Below are 14,372 nucleotides of genomic sequence, written 5' to 3' on the forward strand. Positions count from 1 at the left end.
ATCTAAAAAAAAAATGTCATGAAGAGCCTAGGGGTAGGACAGGAATAAAGACGAAGACCTACTAGAGCATGGACTTGAGGATATGGGGAGGGGGAAGGATAAGCTGTGATAAAGTGAAAGAGTGCCATGGACATATATACACTACCAAGCGTAGGGTGGATAGCTAGTAGGAGGCAGCCACATGGCACAGGGAGATCAGCTCGGTGGTTTGTGCCCACCTAGAGGGGTGGGATACGGAGGGTGGGAGGGAGGGAGACGCAAGAGGGAAGAGATATAGGAACATATGTATATGTATAAGTGATTCACTTTGTTGTAAAGCAGAAACTAACACACCATTGTAAAGCAATTATACTCCAATAAATATGTTAAAAAAAAAAAAGACAGAGAGGCTTCAGGGCCAGGAGGTAAGAAGCCTGAATTTCCTGAGTTTCCCTTTCAGTGTAGAACCTCCTCTGCAAGACTTTAAGCAAGCCCCTTCGGCAATCTGGGCCCAGTTTCCTTCCAGCTTGAATTTCCAAGATTTCCTTAAGGAGAAGAGCAGGTTACCTCTGCATCTGCATGAAGGGGCATCTGGGTCAAGAGATATGGAGGAATTTTCCATGCCTCCTCGGATCCCCTCCTTCATATTTACGAAACCCTCTGAGGGCACTTCAAAACTCAGTAAAGCAGTTAGGGGAAGAGCTACCAGTATCTTCTACAGATCACCAGCACTCCTCCCCTGCCCCCAAAATTTAACATAAAATAGCCTGTGAGGGGACAGGTTTTTCCAAAAGGTGCTGGGGATACATGCAGGGCTGAAGGCGGCTACAAAGAGGATGGAAATCACCCAGCACCCGCCTACATCAACACCAACCCACCCCTGCTGGACTAGAAGACTGATTTCCAAGGGACTGGGACCCACGCCACAGCTTTCAAATGGTTCTCAGTGGGGTCTGTTACCCCTAAACACGTTAAGGAGCACTGCACCAGAGAAGAGGGGAAGACTGGGTGAGAGGAAATGGCCTGGCACCGAGGGGATCTTTATGTATAGTTTTGATCCAAACGGGTGAATTGTCCCAGTTCACTCAAATCGTTTAATTCAAATTTTACATCATGGATTCATAGAATCTTCAAAGTACAGAATTTTGAAATGTGTTATTAGAATAAAACATTTATGGAATAAAAGTTTTAGGATCCTTTGTTCATGAAAATCTTAGAATCATAATCTTAATAAATCTAATCTCAGGATGCTAAGGCTTGGTCTGTTGCACAGGTGTAGCTCAGTAGCCGCAAAGTTTGAGAAAAAGGAATCAGTTTTCTAGAATGGGTCCACAGTCACAGAACAATGAGGATCAAAATATCGTGAGACATGGAGGTTTCTAACCATAGTAATTTGAGCTTAAAAGTCTCTATCATAAAGTCATTAAAGCATATGGTCACAAATATTATAAGAATTATTAGATTATTTGAGTTATAAAATAGTGGATCTAGAACTAATATTTTAGAATTAAATAAGAAGAGAGATGTGGATTTATAGGACCCAAATCTTCCAATCAGACATTCCTAGACAGGAACTCAAATTAAGTTATATGTTAGAGCTGCAATAATATCTAAAACCTAGAGAAGCTACAACTCCCAGTAGTGACATCATATTTTCAGGCACAAAATCTTACTCCCAGCATCTTAAGATATGGGGAATACTCTTTTACACTCTGACCAGAAGCTTAAAGTCATGGGAATATAATCACAGTCAAATAATTTAGACTTCTGGTCATGGAATCTTAGAACTACAGAATCACATTATTTGATTTATGGATTCACGTTAGGATGGTGGTCCAAAATTTAACATTTGGAAATCTGAATCTTGGAAATACAGAGAACCACAAACTCCAGTATTAAAAGATTGCTATAATGTATCTGGTTAAAATGTTAAACATTTTTTTTCCCTTTGAAAAAACGTAACAGGATGCAACCTGGATTTTCGTAGCTTCGTTACTTTGGAAGAAGGAAGCTGGGAGGTTTCTGAGCGAGTGAAAAGCCTCTCGCGCCTTTTGAGCATGAATCCGCCGAGGAAGGTCTTCATGAAAACCGTTCAATTTCCTTCCACACCCGGGTCGCCGGAGCGAGGATCTGAACTCTTTGCCTCTTTCTTCCGAAGGCAGTTGCCCAATGCTTGGTGGGGCTGAACCTGCCCGGAGCTCATCTCCACGAAGAACGCGACTAAAGCCCCTGAAGGCCGCCGCCCGCACTCTCGCGGCTCTCTCCGCCCAGCCCTCCACCCGCAGCCCCGCGGAAAGCTGCGTCTCGGCCGGAGCCTGAAATCGTAAGGGCAGAACGCCCCACCCCTGAGATCCGCACATGCTTTCCCGCCCCCAGTTCTCAGAGGAGAAAATTTAGGGCTTGTGACCGGGAAGGGACAGGCCCAGGGTGTCCCTGCGAACCCAGACCTGCGGGGCCGCCGCCGCAGGCGGCCTTGAGCGAGGCCGAATCAGGGCTTAGGGAGCTGGCGGGAAACGAACTCCGAAACTGGACACCCGCGAAGCGGACGGGTCCCGTCTGCCCGCCCCTTCCCCGGGAGACTCGCCTACCCAGAGCACCGCCAACCCCGGCCCCCACCTCTCGAAGCCCTCCGTCCCGCTGCGGGAAGGGGCTGCTCGGCTGCCCCCGGAGGTCTTGGGAGCCACTTGGAGCCTTCCTGGCTGGGCGAACTGGAGGAGAAGGTTGCCGCGAGAGGCAGAAGCCTAGCTTCCATCCTCTTTAAGCTGTGAGTCACTCCACATCATATAGAGAGGGGTCCCGAGCCACCCAAAGATAAAAGATTGGAGGGCGGGGGGGAGACGTGTTGCGGCCTTTCCCTAAATATCAGCAATTGAGATACAAAACCTCGGTACAGTGGAGGAACCCGGAACCCACCGAGGGAAAGTGGCTACCTCTGGTACATGTCGAGGAAACGCACTCCCACCAGAGACGCAGGCAGATGTGAGGTTCGGCTAAACTGCGAAGTCGCGGTGGAACCGTGGCAAGTCACCTCCTCTATCGGACCTAGGAATCCTGCCTGAAGGATGAGGGACTGGATGGGGAATGGCCAGGGCAGCCTTGAGTTGGGGTTTGAAAATAAATCATCCTTGAAAGACCTTGGAAGCCAGTCACCTGGAGCATCTTCTCCCTTCCTCGTCCCCCACCCTCAAGAACCAAGCGCCCCTCAGCCAATTCTCACCCTCTCCAGCCAAAACAGGTGAGACGAGCCCTTCCTTTCACCTGCGGGTCCCAGCCTTCTATAGAGGCTGGTAAAGTCCCGAAGCGCTGAGTTCGGGCGCCGAGGTCTCCAGAGACAGTTCCTGGCCTCTCCCGACCTCAGTCTCCCCGTCGGCGCGCAGAGAGGACCGGCCCAGGAGACCTCCAAGGGACTTCCATGCTCAGACCGTGTGGTGTACCCGCCGCGCCGCCACAGCATCTCCTACCTGGGGAGGTGCGCCGAGGCCCAGGGGGCGGGCAGTCGGGGGGCGGGCGGGGAACGGGCACCGCCCCAAGCTTCCTGGCGCCTTTAAGGAGGAGAAACCCGCGGAGGGAGGAGCCGGTCCGGGTGTGTGCAAGGAAGCGCCTTGCCAGCGGTCTTGGCGGCTTGAGGCCAACCCTGCGGAGAGGATCAGTCGCCGGCCACCCCGCCTGGCCCGCGCTGCAACCTCGCCGCCGTCGCCTTGCCTCGCCTCCTTGCCCTCCGCGCCTTCGGCGGCCCCGGCCACAGGGGCGCCGCCTAGGCGGCCCCCACCAGAGTGTCCCCACGCCTGCACTAACTGCTCTCGTTTCAGACCTTGGTGCCCGCAGCCTCCTCTGCGCTCAGGACCTCGACGGTTATCCTCAGATCAGCAGGAAGCCCAGAACTGATGCAGGAGCCCCAGCCCAGGACCAATTCCAGACCCCGTGACCTCCTGGCACCAGCGCGCAAAGGACCCTTCAGCCCGCGACAGGAGCCTCGTCCGGGTCCCAACGTCGCTGCTGGCGCCTGGCTTCGAGCTCCAGAACACGAGCAGAGCCGTCGGTGGGCGGGACACTCTTGAGCCTCTGTCCGCACTGAGCCAGCCCGGAAACTACGGGCGCCAAAGCTCCTGCGCGCCCCTGCCACGAAAGCTGTGCTCCCGGTGCCAGCTGCGAGGACACCCTGAGCTTTCTAAAGAGGGCCCCAGCGTCGGTTCCCGTTACCCTGCGTCCCGGGCCCCGCAGCTCCCAGCCCCTCGACAGCAGCAGGCAGCGGGGACGCCCCAGGGACGCGGGACGGCTGCGCCATGACGGCGGAGAGCGGGCCGCCGCCGCCGCCGCCGCCGCAGCCGGAGGCGCTGGCGGCCGTGAAGGAGGAGCGCGGTGAGGCGGGGGCCGGGGTCCCGGCAGAGGCCGCGGGTCGCGGCGCTGGCGGGCGGCGGCGGAAGCGCCCCCTGCAGCGTGGGAAGCCGCCCTACAGCTATATTGCGCTCATTGCCATGGCCATCGCGCACGCACCGGAGCGCCGCCTCACGCTGGGCGGCATCTACAAGTTCATCACCGAGCGTTTCCCCTTCTACCGCGACAACCCCAAAAAGTGGCAGAACAGCATCCGCCACAACCTCACACTCAACGACTGCTTCCTCAAGATCCCGCGCGAGGCCGGCCGCCCGGGCAAAGGCAACTACTGGGCACTCGACCCCAACGCCGAGGACATGTTCGAGAGCGGCAGCTTCCTGCGCCGCCGCAAGCGCTTCAAGCGCTCTGACCTCTCCACTTACCCGGCTTACATGCACGACGCGGCCGCCGCTGCTGCTGCTGCCGCCGCCGCCGCCGCTGCCGCCATCTTCCCGGGCGGGGTGCCCAATGCGCGCCCGCCTTACCCGGGCGCTGTCTATGCAGGCTATGCCCCGCCGTCGCTCGCCGCGCCGCCCCCGGTCTACTACCCGGCTGCGTCCCCAGGCCCATGCCGCGTCTTCGGCCTGGTGCCTGAGCGGCCGCTCAGCCCAGAACTGGGCCCCGCGCCGTCAGGGCCCTCCGGTTCCTGCGCCTTTGCCTCGGCCGGCGCCTCTGCCACTACCACCGCTTACCAGCCCTCCGGCTGCGCCGTCGCCCGACCTGCCAACACTTCCGCCTATGCGGCCGCCTATGCGGGCGCAGACGGCGCGTACTCGCAAGGGGCCGGTAGCGCCCTCTTCGCAGCGGCTGGCCGGTTGGCCGGGCCCGCTTCGCCCCCCGCGGGTGGCAGCAGTGGCGGCGTCGAGACTTCAGTGGACTTCTATGGACGCACATCGCCCGGCCAGTTCGGAGCACTGGGGCCCTGCTACAATCCTGGTGGGCAGCTCGGAGGGGGCAGTGGAGGCGCCTACCACGCTCGCCATGCGGCTGCCTATCCAGGCGGAGCGGATCGGTTTGTGTCCGCCATGTGAGCCGAGCATACAGGCGAAAATTCATAGATACCTCGACTGTCTTTACGAACTAAGTATTCACGAAACCTGAGGACAGGACTGGAGAGAGGATCGAGTTGAAAGCCACATGGGAGGGACCGAGCCGGAGGTTCAGGCGCATACTCCCTGTGCACCGTGTACACACCGGTTCGCTTTGAAAATGGGAGGAAGTGGGGAGAGGCATCCTCGGCCCACGGACTGAGACAATGGACCCTCACTGAGGCGAGGCTCCAAAGGTCGTGCCTTTCTGACATTCTGCCGGGGAGGGTCCTTGGCTCTAAAGGAGGCACAACGTAGTGTCTACACCAGAGTCTAAGGGAATTGTGGAGAATCACATGACTTCACTCTTCCCCGTACTTACCAAAACCCGGGTCTTTTTACACAGTTCCATCTCTTGTGCCTTTGACTACGTTATTACAAATAAAAGGCTCCGATAGTGTCTTCCTAGTTAAGGTGAGGACAAATTTGCAAAAGAGGTAACCATTTTTTTTAATGGGAAAGATCTCTGCTTCGCTTGACCAGGGGCTGCTTTTCCCTGCCTCTGAGAACTGCAGACCTGGCTCTGAGTCTGGACGGTGCCCCAGCGCCACAGTGTAACCCAGTTCCATCACTCACACCCCCAGTTTTCCCATCTATAATACAAGAGGGCTGCAGAATTCAACCGTCCCCCATATGATCTTTGAGGGCCCATCATGGTTGTTGCATATCTGGCAGCATGGGTGGGCCACCCAGGGCCTAACCCTATTCCAAGGAATGGAAACAGAGCTCATGGCAAGCATCTCTGGATTAGCTCCAGGCACCGGTTATATCATAATTTCTTGAATCTTTCGAGCATGATGTGCTGATCACTTGGCAGCTCTTACTGCTGGGTCCTAAGTGCGGTTTTCCATCGAGGCAGGTAGAAATACATTTGTCCATTGCCCACGCTTTCTTTTCATCAAACAGCCTGGGACCCAATGGGTGAACTAAAATTCAAAGAGATGACAGGACTCGAGGGAGCCTGTTGATGACAGTTTTCATTTTGTTGGGCTGGCTCTTCCATCCCTGGTACCCTCTGCCGAAACTTGGCAGCCTCCTCATGCAAAAAGTAAAGAGAAAAATTAATTGGGGCCATCAGTTAAGTAAGCTTTAGAAAGAAACTGGTGTTTAACTTTGCTTTGTATCCTTTATTTGTTTCAAGCAACAAGCTGACCAAAATCAGAAAGAAAAAAAAAAATCCAACCATTTCCCCACCTTTCTCTTGAGAAATCTTGTAAGTTTCGATTCTGTAGCAAAAGTTTCTAGCATTAAATATTTCAGAGGCTCGGTGTGCAGCTTTCAGATAAACCTGAGTGTTCAGGTGAACTGTTTTAATAAAGATCTTTGAGCAAGTGAGTTCTGACAAGAGAAATGCAGCCTCTTTCTGCAGAGTTAATTTGCTAGGGAAGAGTTGGGGGGGGGGATGAGAAAGAAGACTGAAAACCACTGGTAATTTTTATTTTTAATTCTGGGGATTGCACTATCCTGTTCACAAAGACATGTGAATGTGATTCAGTCCAGACGGGTATTTGTCTAAATAAGTGCTGCCCAATAGAAATATAATGTAAGCTGCCTGTGTAATTAAAATTTTTCTGGTAGCTGCATTAATTTTAAAAAAACAGGTGAGACTAACTAATAATATGTTGTATTTAACCCAATTTAATGTCCAAACTATCATTTCAACATATAATCGATATAAAAATTGTTGAGATATTTTACTTTTTTCATACCAAGTCTTTAAAATCTAGAGTGTATTTTACACTTACAGGTCATCTGTTTGGACTAGCCACAGCCAAGTGCACAGTAGCAGTGTGTGGCTGATGGCTACTGTATTAGACGGTACAGGTCTAGATGTTGGTCCTTCCTGACTTTGATGGTGGTAAATGACCACCTGGAGGAGGGGGCAGCTGACCCTATTGCCAGTGGGTCCAGATTTCAGACCCAGCCCTGTGACCTTGGAAAAATCTAGGTGTTAGGCCTCCCTTATCTCTGTATGGATCCTTGCAGGTTGAAATTCAAAGGTTCTCCGTGTGCAGCTAGACAGTATGGCTCTCCCAGGCAGAAATCAAGATGCCTTGCCTCGTTGGCACTGGCCAGAAATTGAAAGCCCTCCACCCAGGGGTTTTGTCCTTGTCTTCCTAAAGCCCGGCAGGGGGATTGGGGCTGGAAAAGGGCAGTCTATGCGCCCAGTTAATGCAGCGGTTGAGCCTTTCTCCGTGTTTTAATTACCAAGTCCAATGCTTTGACAGCGCCATTAACGTTAATCCAGTCCTTTCCCTAGTGTCCTCATTTGTGAATGGGAATTTGTGACCCCTCCCTCAGAGTCCACCTAAAGTTAAACGAGTTAAGAGGGATAGAAACGCTTTGTAAACTGTAAAGCGCTGGGCACAGGAGGGAAGAAGGTTTTAACATTTAAGCGCCGCCTTATCCGGAAGTCTCCTGGAGCGTCGCGGTAAAGCCGGGGGAACAAGAAAGACAGGGAGGGAAAGCGCACGCGTCTTCGCCCCCAACTCTCCTTGTCAACTGGGACGACAAGTGAGATCGACCAGGGTCTGTGCCCTGAGAGAGAGGACGCTGCGAGGAGGGAACTGGGTATACAGCAGGAGCCAGGAGAGACAGCGAGACCCTCGAGGTGTTGAAGAGAGGCCCTTCTCGGCCTCCTGCCGGCCGGCGACACCCAAAGCTAGTGCGCCACCCGGCCGAGCCAGAAAGGACGCTGCGCAGGCGAGGGAGCGCCGCCCTTCATCCACAGCCGGGCCGGGCGGGCCCTCCAGTCCGCGTGGCTCTAGGACATTGAGAACATTCACTGCTGCGTCTTGGGACAATCCAACTCTCCGAATCCCCGAACTGTGAAATAGAACCTCCCCGGCTCCCCGTCTAGGGGTTCAGAGACCGGAGGTGCGTTTCTCTTTTTTTTCTTCCTATCTTGAATCCAGAGAAATCGTTTGCCCCTCTCTGAGCCCTGCACGCCCCCCGCCCCACCGCCGCCCCAGGTCTGTGAGTAATTAGATGCGTTCCTCCCTAATTGCCCAAGGCTCGTTAGAATTCGCCCCAGAGCTGTAACATTTTCTTTCAAATTAACTTTGCTCGCAATTAAGCTTAGGAAACCAGCAACAAAAGCAGACTTGGCCCGAGGTCGTTTACTACGAAAACGGATTAGGGAAATTTCTTCCCCAGTTTAAGGGGAAATATTCCTGCGGCCAGAGCTTTGGGGGAAGAGTTCCCACAGCTGAGGCCAAGTGGGAGTAGGAATCGGCTTGCGGCGGTTGGTGACGGCATTGGCCTTCCTCCTCATCGCGGTGATTCGTGCGCCAGAGTGAGGGTAACCTCGCTGAAAGGAATTCAGGAGGGTTTGGGCTGAATTACACACCCTTGACTTGAAGCTGCTGTACGTAGTTAGAGTTCATCCAGCACGTTCATAAACATAATCTCATTTACTAAGAACTCTGTGAGAATTTTTTCAAAATTAATTTTTTTCTTATTAAAAAATTGGTACACGTTCATTGTAAAAACAAACAAAAAATACAACTTAGAAAGAAGAATCAAAGGAACCCATAGTTCGCCCAGAGAAAGCACAGCAAACACCTCAGTGAGTATCTTTTCTAGTTTTCGTTTTTGTTTTTCCTTTGCAAGAGGCCTGAGTCTCAACTCTGTCACTAAAATGCTGTGAGGTCTTGAACAAGCTTCTTCCTGCACTGCGTAGGCCTCAGTTTCACCATCTACAAAGCTGGGTGGCAGGTCCCCTTTCACCCTCACAAACTCCCGTTTTTTGGTCATTTAAATCCAGGATGCACCTCTCCAAGCGCCAGTAGAGAAGCTGAGAGCAGGAGGCTTGCCCTCCCTGCTGTTTTGCACAAGACATTAAGGCCCTGAGGCCTTGAAGCTCTAAGTGTGGGCCACAGACTAGCTGCATGGGCACCCCCTGAGAGCTTGCTAGAAATGCAGACTCTCAGGCTCTACCCAGATCTACTGAACCAGAACCTGCAATTCAACAAGACCTCAAGCGATTCATATACCCTGGGCAGAAAGGCAGAGCTTTAGAGAAGCAGGGTGGGGGTGGGGGATGTGTTATGCTGTTGAAATCAGAGACCCCAGAATAACTTCCAGAAGGCTCCTGTTTCTCAGCAAGAACCCCAACCAGAGATGGCTGCAGAGAGAAGAGATGGCTAGGGTGCAGCCCTTCACCTCCTTCCTTGGGTGTGCTTTGCAGTCTTGGAATCCTAACCCTTGGAATGCATCTCACCTCATGTTCCCTGTCTGATAGGTGACCATGACAATGACATTCACTGAGAGTGTATCTGAAACCATCTTGAAAGCTGGACTGTCAGAGCCAGAGCAGGAACCCAAACTCCTGACTCCCTGCTGAGCCACTGTGGGGACCTTGGGTTCTGGTCTCTGTGCCCTCCGTAAGCAGCAGTCATTTGCCCAAGGACGGATGAAACTTGGCAACTTCAACCCCAAGTCTGGGCTTGTTGGAGTTCAGGAGAAAAATAAAGCTCTCTTCTCAGCAGGAAGAGGCCCCCACCTCTGAGTCCATCTGGGCTGAAGGATCCTCCAGTAGAGCATTTAAGTACCCCTCGTATGATCCTGGGCATCCTAATGCATCCTCCCCCACCCCAAACGTCCACGCCTTCCTGGAGAATGTGGTCTCTGTGCTCACCCTGCTCCTGAGAAGTGCGGACTCCTGGGTGGGGGTTGGCATGACAGGACAACCGGGGGAAAAAGGCCCTGATGATAAGGAGCATGTACCAGACTGGGCTCTCTTCCCAGGATCACACAGCAACTCAGTGGAAGAACCAGGACTCTCATCTCAGTGCTCACGTGAGTTTTCAATAATAGGAATAAATAGGAATACCATGCGTGCGTATAGAGCTTCTATAGAGCTAAAGGGGCACAGGACTTACCCAACATCGCATAGTGTCCAAGCCTGGCTAGAACTTACGCCTCCCTAAGGGAGACTGCATTTGATTATCACCCTCATAAAAGGCAGCGTGGAAATGGAAGTAATCAGACGGGGGGCAGGTGGTGAAGGTGGGGGTTGAGGGAGGGGGAAGGAGTGCAGCTGCGGGAGGGCCCTCCATTGTACGGATGGGTAAACTGAGCCTGGGATCAGTTAAATAAATAGCTTAGAACCACCCAAGGGAAAGCAGTGTGACTAGTGCTTTTCAGCCCAAACTGAGCAGTGAACTAAAGGAAAAGCAGGGCCCACAGGTTGGGTGCAGTAAGGATAGGAGGTCTTTAACAAGTTTGGTGCCTGTCCCTACCCTCCTTCCAGCGTCTTCTTTCCAGGCTGAGGCCAAAGCCAGCCTTTGCAGAGCTCCTGGGGTGGAAAGGATGACTGCTCCCTATGGAGCTCCCCATGCCCCTCTGCCAGCCTCACACCCCCTCTTCTGACAGCTGAGGCTCAAATTTCCAGCTCAGCCCAGAAGGGTTAACCTGGTGCAGAAGCATGTAGTCAGAGAGGCCCTGGGGATCAACTGTCAGCCCCTCCCAGGGTGAGGAAGGGATTGAGAGGCGGAATCAGGGTGGATCTCAGCCCTGGTGCAGAGCACCAGCTTATCTCACTATCTGAGAACCTGGAGCGGCTTCTCCCAGGAGTGTGGGCAGAGCAGAGCCCCAGCTATGATTTTTTCAGGCGTGGAGGCACTCAACAACCAGAGATAACGTGTGAGAAGCACAGCCTCATAGAGCCTAACTCTTGCCTCTGCTCTCAACCCCAAGCAGCTGGCCGAGCCCTCCCCATGGATGCTCCTGCCTCCTCCCTCCGTTCTGCCCCCACTGCCAGCCTCACTTCCTGAAGCTGAGCTCCAGTCCTATGGGAGCAGGCTCCCTGCTGTCTGCAACAGAAAGCCCAAACTCCTCACCTGGCACTTGGGACCCTCCATTATCCTTATGCCAACCCTCTTCCCAGCCTCATCTCCCATAGTTGCCCTTCCTACGCATCTAGGCTCCAGCCAACACCCCACTTGCTGTTCCCAGACACCCCTGTGTGTTCCTGTCACCATGAATTTGCTCTGACCATTACCTCTCTAGGAACCCCCTAACCCCATCTTACACATCTAAGGCCACCAACCCAGTAGGAGGCCCCATCATCTCTCTCCTGGATCACAGCATCAGCCTCCTAACGGGGCTCCCTGCTCCCTCCACTGCTCTCCTCAGTCATTCCCCACAGCAGCCAATGTGTGATTCAGCTCAAACATCAACAGATCATGTCACTCTCTCGCAGAGGTCCAGACCTCAGGACAAGGGAGTGAGATTAGGAGCATGGCATGTTCGTGAGCAGCCCCGTGAAGGGTTTCTTACACTATGAGAAAATTATACTTAATATGAGCACTTTCAAAATGTCCCCCTCCCATGTAACACTTTCCTTTTATCCTAAATTTCATCAAAGCTTCATAATTAACCTTGTGTGAAGTGGGCATTTTTCCTGCACCCGTGCTCAAAAGAAAGAACAATGTCTTATCATGGGGACTGGGCACAGGGGTCTTGATGGTAGAGCTCAGATGGAGCATCTTGAGGACAGCCATATAGTGGACAACTCTGGACAGAAGTAAAGCAATACCCTCTCTGGCATATTCAAGAAGAAGTGCCAGACTGCTAGTTGTGCCAGACTGCTAGTTGTCTACCCAGCCATTTCCCCCCCCCTTCTTCTCTGCTCACAAGACCCTGATTTTGTTCAGGTTGCAGTTGGTCATGTGTTTTAGGGGAAGTCTTACCCCTTGGAGTATCCACCGGCTCAATCTGGACTTGTCTAAGGTAAACGTGGTGATGATTCCATCACTCTTGCCAGTGATTATTGAGAAACAGGCACAGGATACTTTCCAGGCCAATGAGATGTCCAGAAAAGCCTGCTCAGGGCTTCTGGGAAATAGTTCTTTGTTCTTAAAGAGACAGTGGGAGAGAAATAGCCATTTTCTTCCTCTTAATGTTGTTAGAGTGTGACTCCTGGAAGTGTGACAGACATGTTGGGCTCGGAGGGTACCAGCCTAAGAGAACAAGCCAACCTGCTGAGGATGGCAGAGCCAAAAGGTGGGAATAACCTGGGGGCCTGATGATATCAATGAGCTGCTGAAAGAACCAACCCTGGAACCATTCTTTATACCTGTGGGCGATAACAAATGTCCTCTAAGTTTAACCCTCTTTTCTTTGGGCTCTGTGTTACTTGCAGCCAAATGTATCCTAACTAATAAAGGTGACCCTTATGGGGCAGGAAAAAATTGATTCTTGGTTTTCCCTTTGAGATTTCCTTTGCCATTCTTATTAAAAAAAAGAGTACAGCTGAAAGGTTATCTAGTCCCACCCTTGTTTTATAGAAGGAGAAACCAAGGACCAGAGAAGGTAACGGTTGTACAGTGAGCTAACATCTTAGGCCCTTGTCCAGGGCTCTCACTACACCATTGCTCTTCCCCAGCTTCAAGTGGCTCAGCCGTGGCACAGCTGACTAAGGTAACCCTGACGTTACCCAAGAGAGGCTGTGTTCAGGGTGTACCAAGCGCTTCCACATATGCTGTCCTTTGGATCTTCACAACTGCCCTGGGAAGTAGCAGGTTTCAGGTGTATTTTTTTTTTCAGATGAGAAAACTGAGGTCCAAGAAAAGAGGACAAGCTCAAGGTCACAGACCTTTGCCTGAGAGGGATTCAACCCAGGTGTAACAAAGTTCACAGCAAAATGAATCAAACGTGAGGATTTTTCCTTCCTGGATATGGGGATCAGGAGACTTGCGTGTTGGTTTTGACTGCAGCTCTGGGGAAATCCTGTCTCTTTGGGCCTCTAAGTAGGGTGGATCCTCCACACGCCCCTGACTTACCTCCACAGGGCGTGTGAGGCTTAAAGATAATGTCTGCAAAGTGTGTGGATCTGCTTGCGTCAGATCCTACCAAGTAGGATGGTTAGTGCCAAAGCTGAAGGGGACTGGCTGTTGCTTAAAACGAGCTCTACCATTGTGGGCCTCTTTTCACCCTCCTATCACCCCACCCTGACCCTCCCAGCTTCAGCCAGCATTGGTCCCACCAAGGCGAAAGCTGCAGGAGCAGGCCCGTAGTTTGCAGAACACCTGGGAGAGGCTGTGGGTAGCTGGGTAATTTCCAAATTAGTTGTAGGAGAAACCTAACAAAACAATCTGCAGGCTAAGCATCCCCAGAGCTCTCCATGAGACTGACAGCCTGGAATCCAGCAAGTACAATGCACCGACCACAGGCGGGAGGGCCCTTCCTCCTTGGCGGGAGGAGGGCTGACTTCCTTCCAGCAGGGGCCCGTCCGGGCCTGCAGCGGCCTGATAGGAGAGCGAAACCCCAGAACTGAAACAGGCTTTCCACCCAAATCCCAAACTATAATGAATAGAAACGACTTTCCCGAAACGCTACTGCAAGGTTGGCTGGCCGGAGAATTATGCGCCCTGGTAGACACCTCACTTCTCAGCAAGGGGCTTTCAGGTCTCATTTTGAAGATTCCCTCCTGAATCCATCCTCAGGAAACCTGGGCTGTGCCCCCACTACTCCCTGTAGGCTACACACAAATGCACAAAATGAACCTGGAGTCTGATACACTGTCAGTAATGGTCAAATCTGAACACTGTTTGGTACTTTCCTATTTTCTGAGAGGCTGCCTGCCTTCGTGAGAAAAGCACTGGTTCAAGTCCTGGCTCTGGTACCAGGGCAAGTCTCAGCCTAAACTTCCCCAGCAATAACATGGGTGCAACAGTGCCTTCCCTCTGTGATACCAGTCACAATGGCTAACATTCAGTGAGCTGGCAGGGCAGGCACTACCTAGTGCTTTTCAGTCTCCACAAAATCCCCTGGAGATAGTGACCATGAACTATAAGAAATGGTAGGAGCAGTTTGAAACCAGGCAGTTGGGCACCAGAGCTTCTAGGTGATAACACTTTGCATCATGAGGCTCCTGGTTCACAGAAGCACTAGGCTAGAAGTCAAAAGACTCAGGGCTGCTCTCTG

The 14,372-nt window shown here is 52.5% G+C and overlaps 1 protein-coding gene across 1 annotated transcript; it reads left to right on the plus strand.

The window, feature by feature from the left end:
• The first annotated feature begins 3,575 nt into the window (after positions 1 to 3,575).
• FOXE1 (forkhead box E1) lies at positions 3,576 to 6,776 on the plus strand. The gene has a single exon (XM_004271467.3). It carries the CDS (start codon positions 4,263 to 4,265, stop codon positions 5,382 to 5,384), a length of 1,122 nt encoding a protein of 373 aa, XP_004271515.1. The 5' UTR covers positions 3,576 to 4,262; the 3' UTR covers positions 5,385 to 6,776.
• Positions 6,777 to 14,372: the final 7,596 nt, after the last annotated feature.

This window comes from Orcinus orca, chromosome 6 (genome assembly GCF_937001465.1).
Source record: "Orcinus orca chromosome 6, mOrcOrc1.1, whole genome shotgun sequence".
NCBI classification, from domain to species: domain Eukaryota; kingdom Metazoa; phylum Chordata; class Mammalia; order Artiodactyla; family Delphinidae; genus Orcinus; species Orcinus orca.

Coding starts and splice junctions, on each gene's coding strand:
- FOXE1 (XM_004271467.3), top strand. CDS start 4,263: ATGACGGCGGAGAGCGGGCCGCCGCCGCCGCCGCCGCCGCAGCCGGAG.